This window comes from Pantherophis guttatus, chromosome 7 (genome assembly GCF_059756535.1).
Source record: "Pantherophis guttatus breed Tessera chromosome 7, ASM5975653v1, whole genome shotgun sequence".
In the NCBI taxonomy this organism is placed as follows: Eukaryota; Metazoa; Chordata; class Lepidosauria; order Squamata; family Colubridae; genus Pantherophis; species Pantherophis guttatus.
The window spans coordinates 16,839,046-16,855,157 of record NC_142069.1 but is presented as its reverse complement, the minus strand read 5'-3'; the positions used below and the strand labels follow the sequence as shown (position 1 = coordinate 16,855,157).

Here is a 16,112-nt window from a genome sequence, read left to right as displayed (position 1 = left end):
ACATTGTTTTAAAAACTGAAGTCTTTTATTTTCACCAGAATGTTATTTGTTATTTTTTTCTTGCTGCATAAATACTATAGTTTGATAGGGCCAAAGCACAGTGGCTTTCATTTTTTAAAAAAATCTATGAATTTGAATGGTTACCACAATAAGCCATAAGTAAATACTTATGGAAAGCATGAATTAAGTACAAGTTAACTACTATTCTTGTTAGACATTTAAGAAGTAATGATACTATAGTGTGTGTGTGTGTGTGTGTGTGTGTGTGTGTGTGAATGTATTATTATTATTATTATTATTATTATTTTGCTATATATAGAAAGAGCAACAGTTTCAATGTCTATATATACAGTGTGTTATCTGATTACAGTTCGTTTGAAAAAAACTAATCAAACTAACTAATTGCTCAAACTATATTGTATAATAATCAACCTGTTTCCTTCCAGATTATTTGGGTACAACCCCACCTTCTTCAATAATACAGGCTAAAGTAGTAAGGAATCATGAAATTATAGTTCAAACGTCTGGAGAAACCTATGCTTTAAATACTTAATTGAGCAAAAAAGTGGAATATAAATTGAACAAATAAATAAAGTGATCCTAGATATTTTGAGCAGCTCTCTTTCTGTAGTGCTTCTTTTATTCCAGTCTCCTCAAATAAATGGTTAGGGTTAACCAGGAGAAGTCTGGGAAAAAATGGTTTCATCAAGACATGCAAGGTTTTAGCTACAAGATGTTTAAGATTACACCTTGAGTATCGTAACTCTTCCTTGCAGTAGAATGAAAAAGAAGTCTTAGTCACTTTACTTAATTAATTCTCATTAAATTAAAACATGATTTGAATATCAATATCTCTTTGTTGATCTTTAAGTGCCTATCAGTAATTATATTCAGTAATTAGTTTAAGTGGGCAGGATTTTGTAAGAGTACTAAGAATTCTATATAACATGCAGAAAGTCTTTTGCTTACTGTTATTTCATCTTATTATACTTACATTCTACTATATTTTAACATATATAAGCATTACAAAACTAAATTATTATTGACATTCTTGAAAATGTGTTTTCGAGACTGTTTCACTGAAGTCTGTGAAAACTTCCTGGCTGCTATTTATGTGAACTGTTTGCTAATATTAATTGAGAGAAAATAAGCAGTGTGACAGCTTGTACAAGAAATAAAATAGATTTATAGAATAAAATGTCCTACGGAGCTTGAAAGTCTATGTCACGAGCTTTACTCTAATTTTAATAGGTCCTCTTTAATCATCTTCCCAGGGTGTGTAAGAGGGAGAGAGCAGACACAATGGATTGATGTAATATGCATGTGGTCTCCATTATTTTTAGATAGCTGAGACAGTTTTACATTTTAAATTGATTTAAATAGGGTATTTCTCTTAGAAAGAGGTTGTATTTTTATGGCTCTACTGAATGGCATTTTTAGTTTGCTTTTTATTGGTTTGAATTGTACATCATAGTTCTGTTGATTTTTAAAGTATACACACACACATACATATTTTCCCAGCAGTTTTTTCCCAGACATATTTAGAAGGATTATTTTTTTCTCTGATCTTTTTTGTGTAATCTTTTTGTATTTGCATTAGAACAAAGTAATTTGAGGTTCCTACACTACAACCATCAGTCCTCCATCAGTGTGTACACATTTTTCCTGTGCTTTTTAAATTTTTCTATTCGCAAGAAATTAAATAGGACAGTAATAGCTGATTAGACATTTCTCACATGCAATTACAATAAATGCCATTCTCTGAAGAATTTCTCGTGTGGAATTCTGTTATGGATTTCTGAACTTTGTAATAAATTATTGACTTGGAAAATAGAATTGATATTTCAATTAAAGTCAGTTTGGGGACATGTGTTAAAATAGTAGAGATTCCCACTTACTTGCTGGTACAAATTCTAAGATTAGACTTTCTCTATATGCCTGTAAAGACCCTTCATATGTATTTTTATTGACTATGTTTCTATTTTAGGCCACCAACTGATTAAAGATACATGTCTTAACTTAGTCTTCTGCTTGTTTAGCTACTGAACTGAAAGGGACTTAGTAAGACTTAACATTAACTACAGTTGAATTAACTGTTCGTTCAGTTGGCTAATAAAATATTGTAGTTTCCAGGGAGATAGCTGTTGGTCACTTCAGCAAAATACCTTGGGACACTTTAAATTCTTGACAAATACATCATAAACTTTAATGGAAAGGAAATCCTCTAAATCCTAACCCTAACTCTTTCCTGAAAGCCATACTTCTGATACCATTAGTTTGTTTATTCAGAGTGAAGCAGAATAGAATAGAATAGAATAGAATAGAATAGAATAGAATAGAATAGAATAGAATAGAATAGAATAGAATAGAATAGAATAGAATAGAATAGAATAGAATAGAATAGAATAGAACAGAACAGAACAGAACAGAACAGAACAGAACTCTTTATTGGCCAAGTGTGATTGGACACACAAGGAATTTGTCTTTGGTGCATAAGCTCTCAGTGTACATAAAAGCCATAAATGATAAATCATGATCATAGACATGATAAAAATATATTTATCATAAATCATAAGATACAACACTTAGTGATAGTCATAGGATACTAAATAAGCAATCAACATAAATCATACTAGGAAATTAAAACAATATAAATTGTAAAGATACAAGCAACAAAGTTATAGTCATAAGTAGAAAAGGAGATAGGTAATTGGAAAGATGAGAATAATAGTAATACAGCCTTACTAAATAGTTTGACAGTGTTGCAGAAATTAGCAGAATTAGCAGATTTAGCAGAATGATGACATTTGGGTGGGGGACTGTCCTTGTGTCTAACTGTTCTGGTGTGCAATGATAAGAAAATGCTTTCTTATTCAGACAAGCATAGAGCATCCTAAGTGCTTCATGCTTTTAGAGACAGAATTGAGCTTGAGGCCAAATGACTGGATTCAGTTGCATAAAGGCAGAAGACGCCTTAGAGCCTTGGGGGTCTTCCTGTGTTCCTCCTTGTTGCCATTCCCTCTTGTCTCTAGATTCTGCACAGTAGAACCATAAAGTCTGGACTTCAAAAATCTGGATGACCACCAGTTATCAACAGGGAGAACTTTCTGTATCTAGATTTTTACTGCCCAGACATTGTGGCTGAATCGCAGGGCCACAATAAAAATAATGGCCAAAGAGACTAGTGGCTATGACATCTTTCACTGCTACTCTCTAGTAGAGAATAACAATTAAGATTATCGGATCCTGATAACTGTGATCCCTAACTGTGGCCCCCAAGTTTTATGTTCTGTATCCTTCCCTTAAGATTGAAAATCTTCAGGAGCAACTAAGAGACAAAGAGAAACAAATGAGCAGTTTGAAAGAAAGAGTAAAATCCCTGCAAGCTGATACCACCAACACCGATACAGCCTTGACTACACTAGAGGAAGCACTTGCAGAAAAGGTAAGTCTGAAGGAAAGGAAGTAACATTTAAAGATTGTGCCATCATCACTGTAGACATCTGTTTGAGAAGTAATTCTCTGTGTCCTCTTTCATTTATTTTATTGCTTGAAACGAAGAAAAATATAAATGCATACCATGGCATTAACAATGTAATATAAAGTTGCTGATGTTGACCACAGAAAAAGTTTATGATATTCTGTTGAAAATTATTTATGTTCATTTGATGTCATAAATGTTTTATAAAGTTTGCCAAATTTCAATTCTACTGGAGTCATGGGTCCCAGATATTGGACACATTCTCTAAGTTAGTCCATTTGAAATGCTTTGGTTCAAAAGGTTTTACCCTGATTTTGCCCAGTCAAAGGGTACAGACATGAAAGTTTTAGTAGTATATAGATTTTTCTGTAGAGAAATTATAAATATTCTATATTAGGATTCAGTCACCTATACTCCAAATTGAATTCTAACCTCTTTTGCTTTCGCTTCCCTTTACCTTGGGGAAAGAATTGCAGGTATTAACATCTTAGTGTGATTACTGTCACTCTAAAGTGAATTTATAAATTTGTAAATGGCTATTTCAAAATAATCAGTGATGTTTTTCAATTTTTTTTAAAAAAAACCCAGAACTGTTATCTTTCCATAATTTGCTTTTTTTAATGTTTCTCATATATAACAAAGCCTGATGCCTCCATTGTGAAGTTCCTTTCTTAGTAACTTATAGTATTATGTTGCATCCTTTGTCATTTTTGTTAATGTTGGTAATGCCTTTTTTAGAAACAATGAGTCTGCTGTCTCAGTTCTTAGTTTCTGGAAATAAAAATCCTTGCAAGTTATTTAATCATTTATTTCAAATGTTGACCATTTAATGGTTTCAAAATAAAATGATTACAAGCGTTTATTTAAAATCACATTTCTCTATATCCATTAAAATCCAGTAAATTGAATTTACCAAGGCTAGTATTCTGAGTGAGACGGGAAGTCTGGAATCAGCCATGTTTATGTGCATTAAAAGATGATATTTCTTTGACAATAATATTCTGTTTTTGCCAGGAGCGTACTATTGAGCGACTCAAGGAGCAGCGTGACAGAGATGAGCGAGAAAAACAAGAGGAGATTGACAACTATAAAAAAGATATGAAAGACCTTAAAGAGAAAGTCAGCATCTTGCAAGCAGATCTTACAGAAAAGGAGGTTAATCTCAGAGATACATATATACGTTTTGGAATTGCCTCATTAAAATGGGCTTAGAATAGTTTCTTACCTACTGATACTGGTTAACGATAATGGTTCAACTATGAATTTAGATATTTCAAATGTAGTCTAAAGTCTATTAAGAAAATGGACAAGAGGGAGGATAAAAATACACGACTCTGAAAACAAATAAAGAGAGCACAAAATACACTGTGCTGAGAGTCCTTGGAATGCCATTGAAATAGACTGTTCCCAGTAGCCACTGGCTGAATGGGAGGGTACCCAAACTAGGCTCTCCAAAGGTTAGCTTACTGCTCTCTTATTGTGTGAGGGGGGTGGGGATCAATGGGAAGAGGTATTCCTTCAATCTATGGAGTTTGAAAATTAATTTAAGTTTCCTTGCTGAGAAAAACTTTAGAATCCGTTTGTCTGATTCTAAGCTGCCAACTAAGTTAAATGAGTAATTGCATCATTTGCATAAGCTTGTGTCAAAAGTAGGGGTAGGCAAAACATTGGCATTTGAAATATTTCAGTTGTTACATGCTCAGAATGAAATGTGCATGTTTTAAAAGTTGTTGTGAGTTCCAAACAACTTATGCTGTTTTCTTCGGTACTTGGAGCAAAACTTCAGATGGTATTTTCAGTATTTCACATGGAAACACTTTCAGTGTGTGTTGCCTGTGCCTTGTGATCTGGTATTTTTTGAAAAAGAAAATCGATCTAAGCTAACGTAGTAGCTGCGACCATCCATAAACTATAACAAAACAACAGTTGCTTAAATCTTAAATTCAGCCTTAAGCCTGAAGAGCCGTTGTGTATTTTGCACTATTGTTAGAGACAATCAGGGCTCCACAACTGAATTATTACAAAAGCTCCAGAATTGCAAGTCATAAATGCAAGGACCACTATTATTACAATACTGAGTTAGTATAGTTTAAGTTGCTCTGTTGAATTTTGGGCTATGTGTGCACTGTTGCTAATGAGTTGCAAATGGATGGATGTAAATGAATGTAAAAGCTTGAGGCATTGGCTTGTTTTGTCTTTTCCTTATTTAACATTAATGATATGCATGAAAGAGTGCAGCAGCCCACAGAAACCCAAAGTAAAACACAAATGTGGGAAGACCAGCAGACCAATTGTTTTTTGCTAGTCTTTAGCTTGTGAGACTGAAAGGTCTCCTACTGCTTGCAGTTGGATCTTATTGGGATTTTTAAAATAAAAATGATTACTTGGTGAATTTTTTCTGCATAATGGATGACAGACACTGATATCTGTGAACCTTAGGTGGAAAAATTAGGAAAGGAAAGACTTATTCCCAAATCCCATGGTTTTCTATAGCCAGAATACATGAAACGTATTCTTTTTTATTCTGTTGAAATGGTTGAATTGCTTCTATATATATTTCACTAGAAAATAATCTATTTAGAATGTTTTGGGAGAAGGCTTATTGTTCCAAAATCAAAACTAATTATGTTTCCCATTTTATACACCTTTACCCATTCTATTAGATGAAACAAATTTTTATGTTGTAAAAGAGAACAATTTCTCAAGCTATTTTTTTGGATTTACAGCATATTAAAACTTAAATGCATTTAATATTTTTATTAGTCTTGAAAGTTCCTCCCAAACTCCTATTGCTTATTTAAACAAATAGATAGCTATCACACTGAAAATAGTATGATAGTTATTTTTAAATCATATATCCTTTAAATGAGATTTAAACATTAGTAACTAAGTTGTAACTAAAAACACTTCAATTTTGACTCTAAAAATATGACCGTATATATGGAATGGAATGGAATAATCCATTATTGTAGTATGGTACTCAAGCCTATGAAAGAACACAATAAATATTTGAGAATGAGAGCAATATATGTTGATGCATTTATTGTCTTGTAGACTACACTCCTGGATTTGAAGGAACACGCCTCTTCATTAGCGTCAGCAGGATTGAAAAAAGACTCTAGACTGAAAACATTAGACATTGCTTTGGAGCAAAAGAAGGAAGAATGCCTGAAATTTGAAACTCAACTGAAAAAGGTAAACATTATATACCTGTCTCCTGTCTCCTCATAAATGACATTTTAATTATGACTTTAACCTTATTTCATTGTATCATTGAGTTCACTGCTATGCAGAATAAGATGTAAAATTATTACTGCACTTCTGTTTGGGAAGAAGTTCCTGCCCATTTTCATATGATATTTAAAATCAGATAGCCTGCTTCCTTATAGCACACATAAGTATTCAAAAGGTTATCAACTAAATACCAATAAAATAGAAATAAATCAGTTGAACATACATATATGTTGAATGAGTGTTGAAAGAGATGCTGATAATTGAAAGTCTGCAAGTCAGAGTCTTAAGAAAACTCATATTATGAACTAGGGAAGCTACTGAAAATCTTTATGGCAACACTTCCAATCTGGAATAGTGGCTTTGGGGAGGGGGGCTTTCTGAAATCACCGTATTTAAAAAAGATGAAAAATAGTCCAATTCTGTCCACAACCACAGATTTCTATATTTAGAAATTAGCCAAAAAAATGTATTATAGCTGGCAGGAGAGATGGACACCTGTCTTACTCTAACTAATTTATCAATAGTATTTCGACTCTACCCAGCCAGTAAAATTTTAAGTCAATTTTAAAGACAGTAACCTCTTGGAGAATGTTTGTGGTCAGATGTGTTTCATCCATTTGTTGTAGTTGCCATGTGTCCGTGCAGAGTTTATTGGGATTCCCAGGAAACTCATAAGGTATTAGGGTGAAATTGTCTGGACTAAAATCTGAGTGTCTTAAGATACCCAAACAAAAACAAAAACAAAAACTGGCAGCAGCTGGAAAGAAACAAAAATGTAAAAGACGCTCCAGTAGAAAATTAAGAAATATTGTGGTATAATTTATACCAATATTTTTTTTAAAATAAAGACTTATGCTGTTGCTTCTAGGATAAATAAAAATATTCAATATAAAAATATGGCTAGTATTGGACACTCACACATTAACAAATCTAAAGAATTCTTTATTATGCCACAGGATGGATTTGATTTAAATCAAGACGATTTAAATCATCTCTGTCCCGCAGCGGCTCCTCCACTGTTGACTCACCGAGAGTCCCAATATTGCAGAATATACAGCCTCCTGCTACATAACTAAGCTCCATTTCATGCTGAATAAACTAAATTATTAATGTAAAATAGAAAGCTATCTTTAGATAGATTTTTACTCCAAAAGCATTTTATTAAAATAAATTTGATAAAAATAAAAATCCAATTTAAATTTTTAAAAATCCAATTTTTTCGATTTTTTTTAAAAAAATCATTGATTTTTATCCACCCTGTTATGTCGGTCTGTGACTATAATAAGGATCTTATTTTATATGAATATTATAGGAGATATAAGTATAGTTTTTGTTGTTCAATAATTAATGTATCTTCATACTGGAAGAAGAACTGGGGTCCATTTTGTATGCAGTAGCTCTCCATACGTTCTTTTTTTTACTTTCAGAATAGAATATTTTGTAGCGTGGATGTGCAAAATAACTCTTAGAACGTTTTTCTTCAAAAAGGCTTACGAAGCAACCATTGAGGCCAGGGCCAATCCAGAGATGAATGATAGATTTCAGCAGTTCGAAAAAGAGGTGGCTCAGTATCGAGAAGAGTCTACCAAGGCTCAGGCTGAAGTGGATCGCCTGCTGGAAATCCTAAAAGAGATGGAAAATGAGAAGAATGATAAAGATAAGAAGATAGCTGAACTGGAAAGGTGAGAAGGGTGTAAAAGAGTGGGGAAGGAAAGGCAACTTTCATATTTATTGAGCTTCTTTTAAAAAGCTAGGCATTGGTTATGCACTTGAAAACAATATTTTCTTCATAGTTGAGACATCTGCCATTTTTTTACTATTCTGAAAGATAAATTGAAATTTTGGGATACTGTCTAATGAAGTATTTATTTTATGAAATAAAATTCATCCTTTTTTAAAAAACTAGACTTCCTTAATTTACTTAATATAGATTTGGTGATATATTTTACTTGTGGGCACAGTTTAAGATTTGGTTATTTTTATAACTTGACTACTATCTAAGGCAGAGATCTCCAATTGTGGCAACTTTAAGACTTGTGGACTTCAACTCCCATAATTCTCCAGCCAGCTATGCTATTCTGGGAGTTGAAGTCCGCAAGTCTTAAAGCTGCCAAGTTTGAAGACCTCTGGGTTAAAAGGTTAAAATAGGGGGGAGGGAATCTGCCTACCAGGTATTCATCTGGCTAGCGTCCTTAGCCTGGGCAGCTTCAGCACATTAGTTTACTCACTGGTTTTGAGGTTGAGGCTGGTTGGGGCTAAAAAACAGCTTCTAAAGCACAGCTGATTGTCGGAGGGAGCTCCAGTGACTAAAGCAGGCGAAGCGCGGAAGGGGTAAGAGAAGGCAGCAGCTGTCCCAGGTAGCCATTTTGGGCACCGCGTGTTGTGTTTTCAGCCTCCAAACGTATCGCATTTTCAGACTGCAATCGGCGGAGATGTGCTTTGGCGATACCCACAGCCTTGAAGGGCTCTCAAACGGAGCATTTGAAGGCTGAAAACGCGATGCGCAGAGCCCAAAAACACAACCCATTGTCGGTGGCAATCTCTGCAGCCAGGAAGAGGACGCATGGAGGCCAAAGGGTGGGGGCCAAAGGGTGGGCGGGGCTACATTCAAAGTATAAGATGCACCCAAGTTTTCAGCCTCTTTTAGGAGGGAAAAATGTGCGTCTTATACTCTGAAAAATATGGTATTTATTTCTTAGCATTTTTTGCCTAATGAAACAGAAAAATTAAATAAAACCTATTTGCTTTCAATTTGCTTTTCCATAATCATTTTTCACTGATATTTATGTTGCATTTTTCTTTCTCTCTTTTTCCGGCTCGGGTTGATTTATTGTATGGTTCCTTTGGCAATGCTTTTTCTGAATACGCATATTTCATACCCAGGGCCTGCCCCTGCATCACAGCCTGTAAGGAAAGGTTTTATGGAAGTTTGTAGGATACAGAATTTTGTTCAAGGCTAATTGTTTCTTTTCTGTGAGGTGCTTGTTTTTATACTCATCAGCTATAGTTTTTCTTGGGCTTGTTGAGTAATTATTTTGTGTATATTTATTGCATCTTAACAATGCAATTTTTATAATAGTCCAGTGGCATGAAATTACAAGGTCTTCAGAGTGATTTATATGTTTTAATCTCACTCTTTATTCATTTGTAATATTGCTGTGAATTTATAATGTTGCTGTGAATAAAATTCCCAATAGTGTTTCCCCATTAATTTTGAATCCATGTGCAAATAAGTACAAACAATTGAGGAAGCTATTGTAAGAGCATAGTGAAGCTTAGAGCATTTAGGGAGGGTTTTTTTTTACTATAAAAAACAAATATAAAAATAAATAAATAAATAAATAAGGCATTGGAAATGAGAAATGGATGTCTTGAAAATGAAACATAGTTTTCAGGAAATATGAAAAAGTTAGCAAGCTTTCCATTAAATGATATAGCTTTTAGTAAAGGGAATATTATGAAGTAAAGATTTTGCTTTATTAAAATCACTAGTTTCTATTATTGTTTTAGTTGATATGTAAATTAAAATTTCATTATCAAAGTGATACATTTGTTATCTAGCTCATAAATTTCATTTATCATTTAAGGGGTTGTGATAACACAGAATCAGGAAAACTCCCTTGTACATTATGAAAAGTTCAGAGTTATATATAATACGTACTGCATATAATACAGTACTTTGGAATATATGCATGCACAATGATAGCATATATTTGATTTTAAAAATATAAAGTCCACATTTAACGTAGAAACTACAAACATAACATTCCTGATTGTTGCAGCCTTTTTGTCATCAGAAGCGAATGATTTATCAAACAGATTGTAAACTGTTTTGCTATGTAATTTAACCTAATGCCATTTCTTGGCAAAGAATAAATTTAACTTTTCACAGTTTTAAAAGAATGGTCTTAGAAAGTAGATATATACATTTATATTATAATATCTTTTATTATAAGCAAGTAAGTGATACATAAAAAGGAAACATTGACTGCTATCTCTGTTTTTAAATTCTTCTTGCTTAGATGGGGAGGGGGTAGATTAAAACCTAAGTATCCCAACTAAACTGATTTCCCATGCTGATTACAACAATATTCAGGGAAGAATTGGTGATACGAGAGCAGCTTTCCCAGCACTGAGGCCAAAAGATTGTCAGTCCAGTAATAATCTTAAGTAAAAGAAACTTGACCCATGGAGGTCAACTTGAATCAAAGCTGGAATAACATGGTCTTTTTCTGTTCTACTAGAATTAAAGCGACACTAATATACAGCTTGTCTAAATCCACAAAAAATACGAAGCATATCATTGTACACAACTGTGATAGTTCAGCCAAAAGAAATGAAAAAGAGTATATCATTTATTCAGAATAACCTTTGTGGTGTCTTATCAGAATCCGTTGACAAATTAAAACCACCCAGTCATTGGTTTTTTTTTTTTCATGTGTTCAGGAGGTTGTGCTTTAATCATAAATCCATGGATTAATACCAAATGAGCAAAACAAACATTCAAAATTACCGCTTTGAAAATAAATGAACTAAGATATGTACATTATAAATTATTTATTTGAAATGATAAAATATCCTAATTTACAGTTTTAGCTTTGTGTAAAGATAAATTTAATAGCTTCCACCTTTCATTATTATTTACACTAATAAAAAACTTAGAAGCTTAGAAGAGGTATAACATCTAGACACTATAAAGAATCCGGAAAGCTGTAGATGCTTGAAGAAGAAAAACTTGAGAATAACATGAAATACAGTATTTCTTATGAAGTCTAATATTCATATATTACTTAAGATTTGTTTACTCATTAAATATTCTAGGTTCCCCTGAAGCTTCATGAGCAACATATGAAACCTCAGTTTCATCTAATCTCTGTCCTCTCATTAAATTTGGCTTCCTCTTTGAGATAATCTTTTCAAATAAATATTAGACTTGACTGAGGAACAGCCAAAAGAAACTTGGTATTGTCAGGATTTTAACTTTCCCACTAAGATGTTTAAGATAAGAACATTTCCTCAGTGGTAAAATCTTAACTTTTCATTGTGATCCACACAGTGTACTGTGTATTCTTTCAGTGTTACTTTTGGGTGGTGAGCCCTGAAAGAGTTTTTATTTATTTATTAAATTATATGATGCCCATCTCACTGAAGGTGATTCTGGAATCACATGTTATGTATGAAAATATATAATCTTAACTAGAAAGCTCTTTTGTTGATCAAGAAACTTTCTTAAATATTGAGATTTGACTGAAAATGTCTTACCTTGCTTTCTGGCTCTGCTTTCTGATGCTATGCTGCTTTTCCGTCACTCTTCTTGATGTGTCAAGTTTGGAGTGTGTTTCTCAATAAATCTTTCTCTGACTTTCTCTTTCTCATTCCCTACCCTGGACTTGCTGCTTGCTTCAGCCTCACTTCAAGGTCAGTATGTTAATTTCAAGATTTTATTAGACTGCTACGTCTGAAATTTGTGATGAAGCACTGCAGCTCTTTTTTCTTTTTTAAAAAATCTCAAACCGAGGATTTTCTGCACAACAGAGAAAAAATATGCTTTATTCATATATTAGCAGTGTTCCTATTACTGTGATAAGTAGGAGAGGATAGAACAAATAGTACATTAAGGATTAGCTTCTTCCCTCATCATCTCGTTGACATAGTTTTCATGTCACTCACATTCATTGTTCTTCCTTTCTGATCATGGAGAAGAGAGGCCAATAACAAAACCATTTGCCAGTCACTTCAGTTTTATTATTTAGTTTGATTTCTTATTATCAATTGTTTATTATTAGCTTTTGGTTCGGTGGCTTGTACAATTTCATTTATCATTTCAAAAGCTGTCATACTGCAAACGTTGTAACAAACCCACCCTCATCCCCCGATTTACAGTTTGCTGTGGATTATATGTGGTGTCAGGTCTTTGAAAAAACATTTGGTTTACCTTAAAAAAGAGTTATCATTTTTATTTGCTAAAATATTTGGTGTGATCCGGTATCTGAGAGGAATGTTAGTTAATGGCTCTATAAGTGTAATACCACAATGTAATAAATATTTTCTAGGTCTCAATCTTTGAAAAAGCATGTGGATACAAGAAGAGAAATGCATTTAATGCAGTCAATCATAACTACTCAAATCAGTTGAGCATCCTTTTAAAAAGAAAGCACGTTGGTGTAATGATGGATGTTTACAAAATGACCCTCAAGAATATAGACTACTGAATATGATGCCACTCACATGTTTCTTCTTTGCAGGTTTCAAGAATGATTGAAAGGGTATTAATAAAATTCTAAAAATATTTGTATAAGCAGGCTTACAATAAAAGTCTGTGTTGAGCTATCGATTGGTATTAACTCCACTTACTCATATATAGGAGAGGATAAAGTTGGGAAGCAAAACTAACAGTGAAATTCCCTGTTTTCATCACATGTAGTGGGAGAAAATTTAAAAACACTGTTGTGGTAATTTCATAGGCTGCATGTGCCATAGAACTTCCAAACGTTTAGCATTTAGCTTTATTAATGCCATATGGAAGAGGATGGTGAAATATCCCAGTCTTCTGCTAGGTAGATTTGTTTCAAGTCAGATCTAAAATACTTTAAAGTAAAAGGCCGCAAAGGAGAATTTTTTAATCCAAACAAAACAGCACCTTAATTTTCTTAATTTCTGACTGGATAAGAAGCCAGCAGGAAAGAGACCTAATCACATTTCACTAGCTAAATGTGAACAATACTGAACATATATTTGTTTAAAGGCATGTGCCAGAAGTTTCCACGGAAATATAGTTGCTAGGGAATTGTTTGGTATGTAGTGCATATTGTAAAAGTTCTGCATTTTTTAAAAAAAAAAACAATAGCCTTATCTCTGGAAGGAAGAGTTCAGCTGATTATTTATATGTAATTATTTTGCAAACATAAAATAAATAACTTTTAAAAGTAAATTACATTTACAATAAAAGCCGTTTCACCTTTCTGGCTGGATAAATATGCTACTGTAAAAATAAATGAATCATAGAATCAGGAATGGTCTGATATTCATACATTTATTTACTATACAGGTAATCTTTGATTTATAACTTATGTCTTGTTAAAAGGTTCTACAGATGATTCTCTTATTATAAATAGGATAATTGAGTGCCAAAGTATTGGGACATGAGAGATTTCTTTTTTCTATTAAATATACCATTTTTCCTGGTATTGAAAGAAATAGAATCTCATTGGAAAGAACTTCATTAGCTTTATTCTAGTTCTTGTACTGCTTGATGCTTCTTACTAATACTTTTAATTTTATCAATAATCCTAAACAATTGATTACAATTATACTTTGCCTTCAGTAGCACTTTATTGAAACCATTATTTGATGTTCAAAGTGGGTTTCATTCTTGGATTTCTAAAATCAGAATTAGCTTTTCATAGCTTTGCTACTAAATAAATGTTAATAAATAAATAAAATATTTTTAATATTTTTAAAGTAACCATATTCTTAAAATAACTGTCCAAGGAAAAACCTCAGTGTAAGAAAAAAAAAGTAAGTGTAAACAGTCATTCAATTTATTTTGGTAAACAGTCAAAATTAAGAGTTTTATATCCAAAAGTATAGATTTTAAACCTTGTAAATCAGGATCTCATTTACATGTCCCATCATGCAGAATTATAGATAGTTCTAAAAGATTTACAATCTTTTTGTCTTCTAATACTGTAATATTAATATAGTTCATTGACTCCCTTCACATACGAAATTAAGAATTATAGAAATGAAAATGCTTCTAGATGTCTGTACCTTTGAATTTTATTACAATCTTTTTTAAGGATTAAGTGCAAAATTGTCTCCTATTCATGTCTGACCATTTTCAATTCTACTTCCTTTTTCTTTCCTGTATAGTTATCTGTATATGAAATTTGTTTTTAAGATTTGAGTTTCCTGGTTTCCGGAAATAAAATCCACCCAATCTTCTCTAAAAACCCATTTGGGACTTCTTCCTGGCACACATACAACAGGCTAGTTATAGTTTTGTGACTTTTAAAGGAACAAACATTGTTTTTATTGGCATTGGATACCAAGTCTTATAAATGCAATGGAAAAAAAGAACATCAGCGTTAAGAAAATGACAAGGACTTGTGGCAAAAGCTGAGAAAGAGAACTCCTGTTTGACTTACAAGTTTTCATCTTAATAGGGCCACATTAATATTTGTCCAAAGCACGATAACTTTGTAACATTTAAATTTTAGTCTTGGGGATAGCTGAAAAGAAACAGGAGATGGATTTTAATATTTTAACCATATTACAAAGTAGATATTGTCATAAGTTCATTTTTTGATACAGGGACACAAGCAGGAAGTTGAGCAGAATTCTGTTTCACTCTTGCAGGGATGTCTTTATTGCTTTGATCTTAACAAAAATGAAGGCTTTTATCTGTCCTACTCCTGTGCCTATTTAATTCCTACTTCCTTATCTGGCTTGTTTTTTTTTTAATCTTACTCACTTATTCACAATGTGCTTGAAGTATATTTTGTTCCCATTTTGAACTTTAAATATGAAAACACAGTAAGGTATGTCTGAAGTAAGCAGTTACGTACTCTCTGCAAAAGCGGTGGTTGCCTCTGTAGATCAAACCTGTGGAATTAGTAGAGGAGCAGGAGCTCATTGATAAATTAAAAATCTTTGCAGGCCACCAAGGAATAACTGGCAAACCGATTGACTGGTAGGTAGCAGAGTGGTCGCAGGGCTGGAGGAGTTGTTGGCAGTGAGGCTTGGAGCTACTCAGCAGCATGTCTTCATATGGGAAGTGAATTAAAAATGCCAACCTTCACAGGTTTCTTGATGGTGCTGCTTGTTGTGTAGGCCTGCTTTAGATGTTGGTGGGCTCCTGTCAGCCATTCTCACTATCCGGCCTCTCCATCTTTTCCCACTGCATCTTCTCCAACAGATTATGTGCTAATCTGCTTATTAGCCTTGCAAGGTAGTCCAGACAAAAAAGCACAACCAGGAAATTACTAGCTCCATGTTTAGGCTGCATCGTGCAAAACTGAAAGTATTTCTCCCTTCCTTTTTTTTTTTTTTTTAATTCTCCAGAAAATTAGGGAGTCTTCCTTCTGAAACCAGTCCCATCTCCCTTTCTGTGGGCTGAGACATCCCTTCATGCTAGTTGTCTAGTCTGTGGCTTTCTCTCACTGTGGCTCTCTCTCTTTCTCTCTCAAAGCTTTTCCCAGGCTTTGTTTTTCTATTTTTGCTTTACTCGATAATGGGCTGCTTTTCTTTTTTTCTTAGTTTCCTCTCCTTTTTTTTTCTGTCAGTCTTCTAAAGTTCCGGCTTCTAATGTTTCTTGCCATCTTCTTTTACTGAGCTTAAATCTTCTTTCTTCCTTTCACCAAAAACCAAAGATGCACTGTCCAAGAACAGAGATATG

The 16,112-nt window shown here is 33.3% G+C and overlaps 1 protein-coding gene across 18 annotated transcripts in view; it reads left to right on the top strand.

The window, feature by feature from the left end:
- ERC1 (ELKS/RAB6-interacting/CAST family member 1) overlaps positions 1-16,112 on the top strand; it is a 149,452-nt gene that overhangs the window by 43,088 nt on the left and 90,252 nt on the right. For 10 of the 18 annotated variants that reach the window (XR_015728847.1, XR_015728846.1, XR_015728844.1 and 7 more), the window contains 4 exons: positions 3,308-3,445; positions 4,496-4,636; positions 6,536-6,676; positions 8,204-8,397. Coding sequence is in view for 10 of the 18 variants with exons in the window: in XM_087873695.1 (XP_087729821.1) it covers positions 3,308-3,445; positions 4,496-4,636; positions 6,536-6,676; positions 8,204-8,397 (614 nt within the window). In the remaining 8 variants the exon portion in view is untranslated. Of the gene's footprint in view, positions 1-3,307; positions 3,446-4,495; positions 4,637-6,535; positions 6,677-8,203; positions 8,398-12,121; positions 12,134-16,112 lie in introns of all 18 variants that reach the window. The other 8 variants (XR_015728849.1, XR_015728845.1, XR_015728848.1 and 5 more) reach the window with 1 other exon arrangement.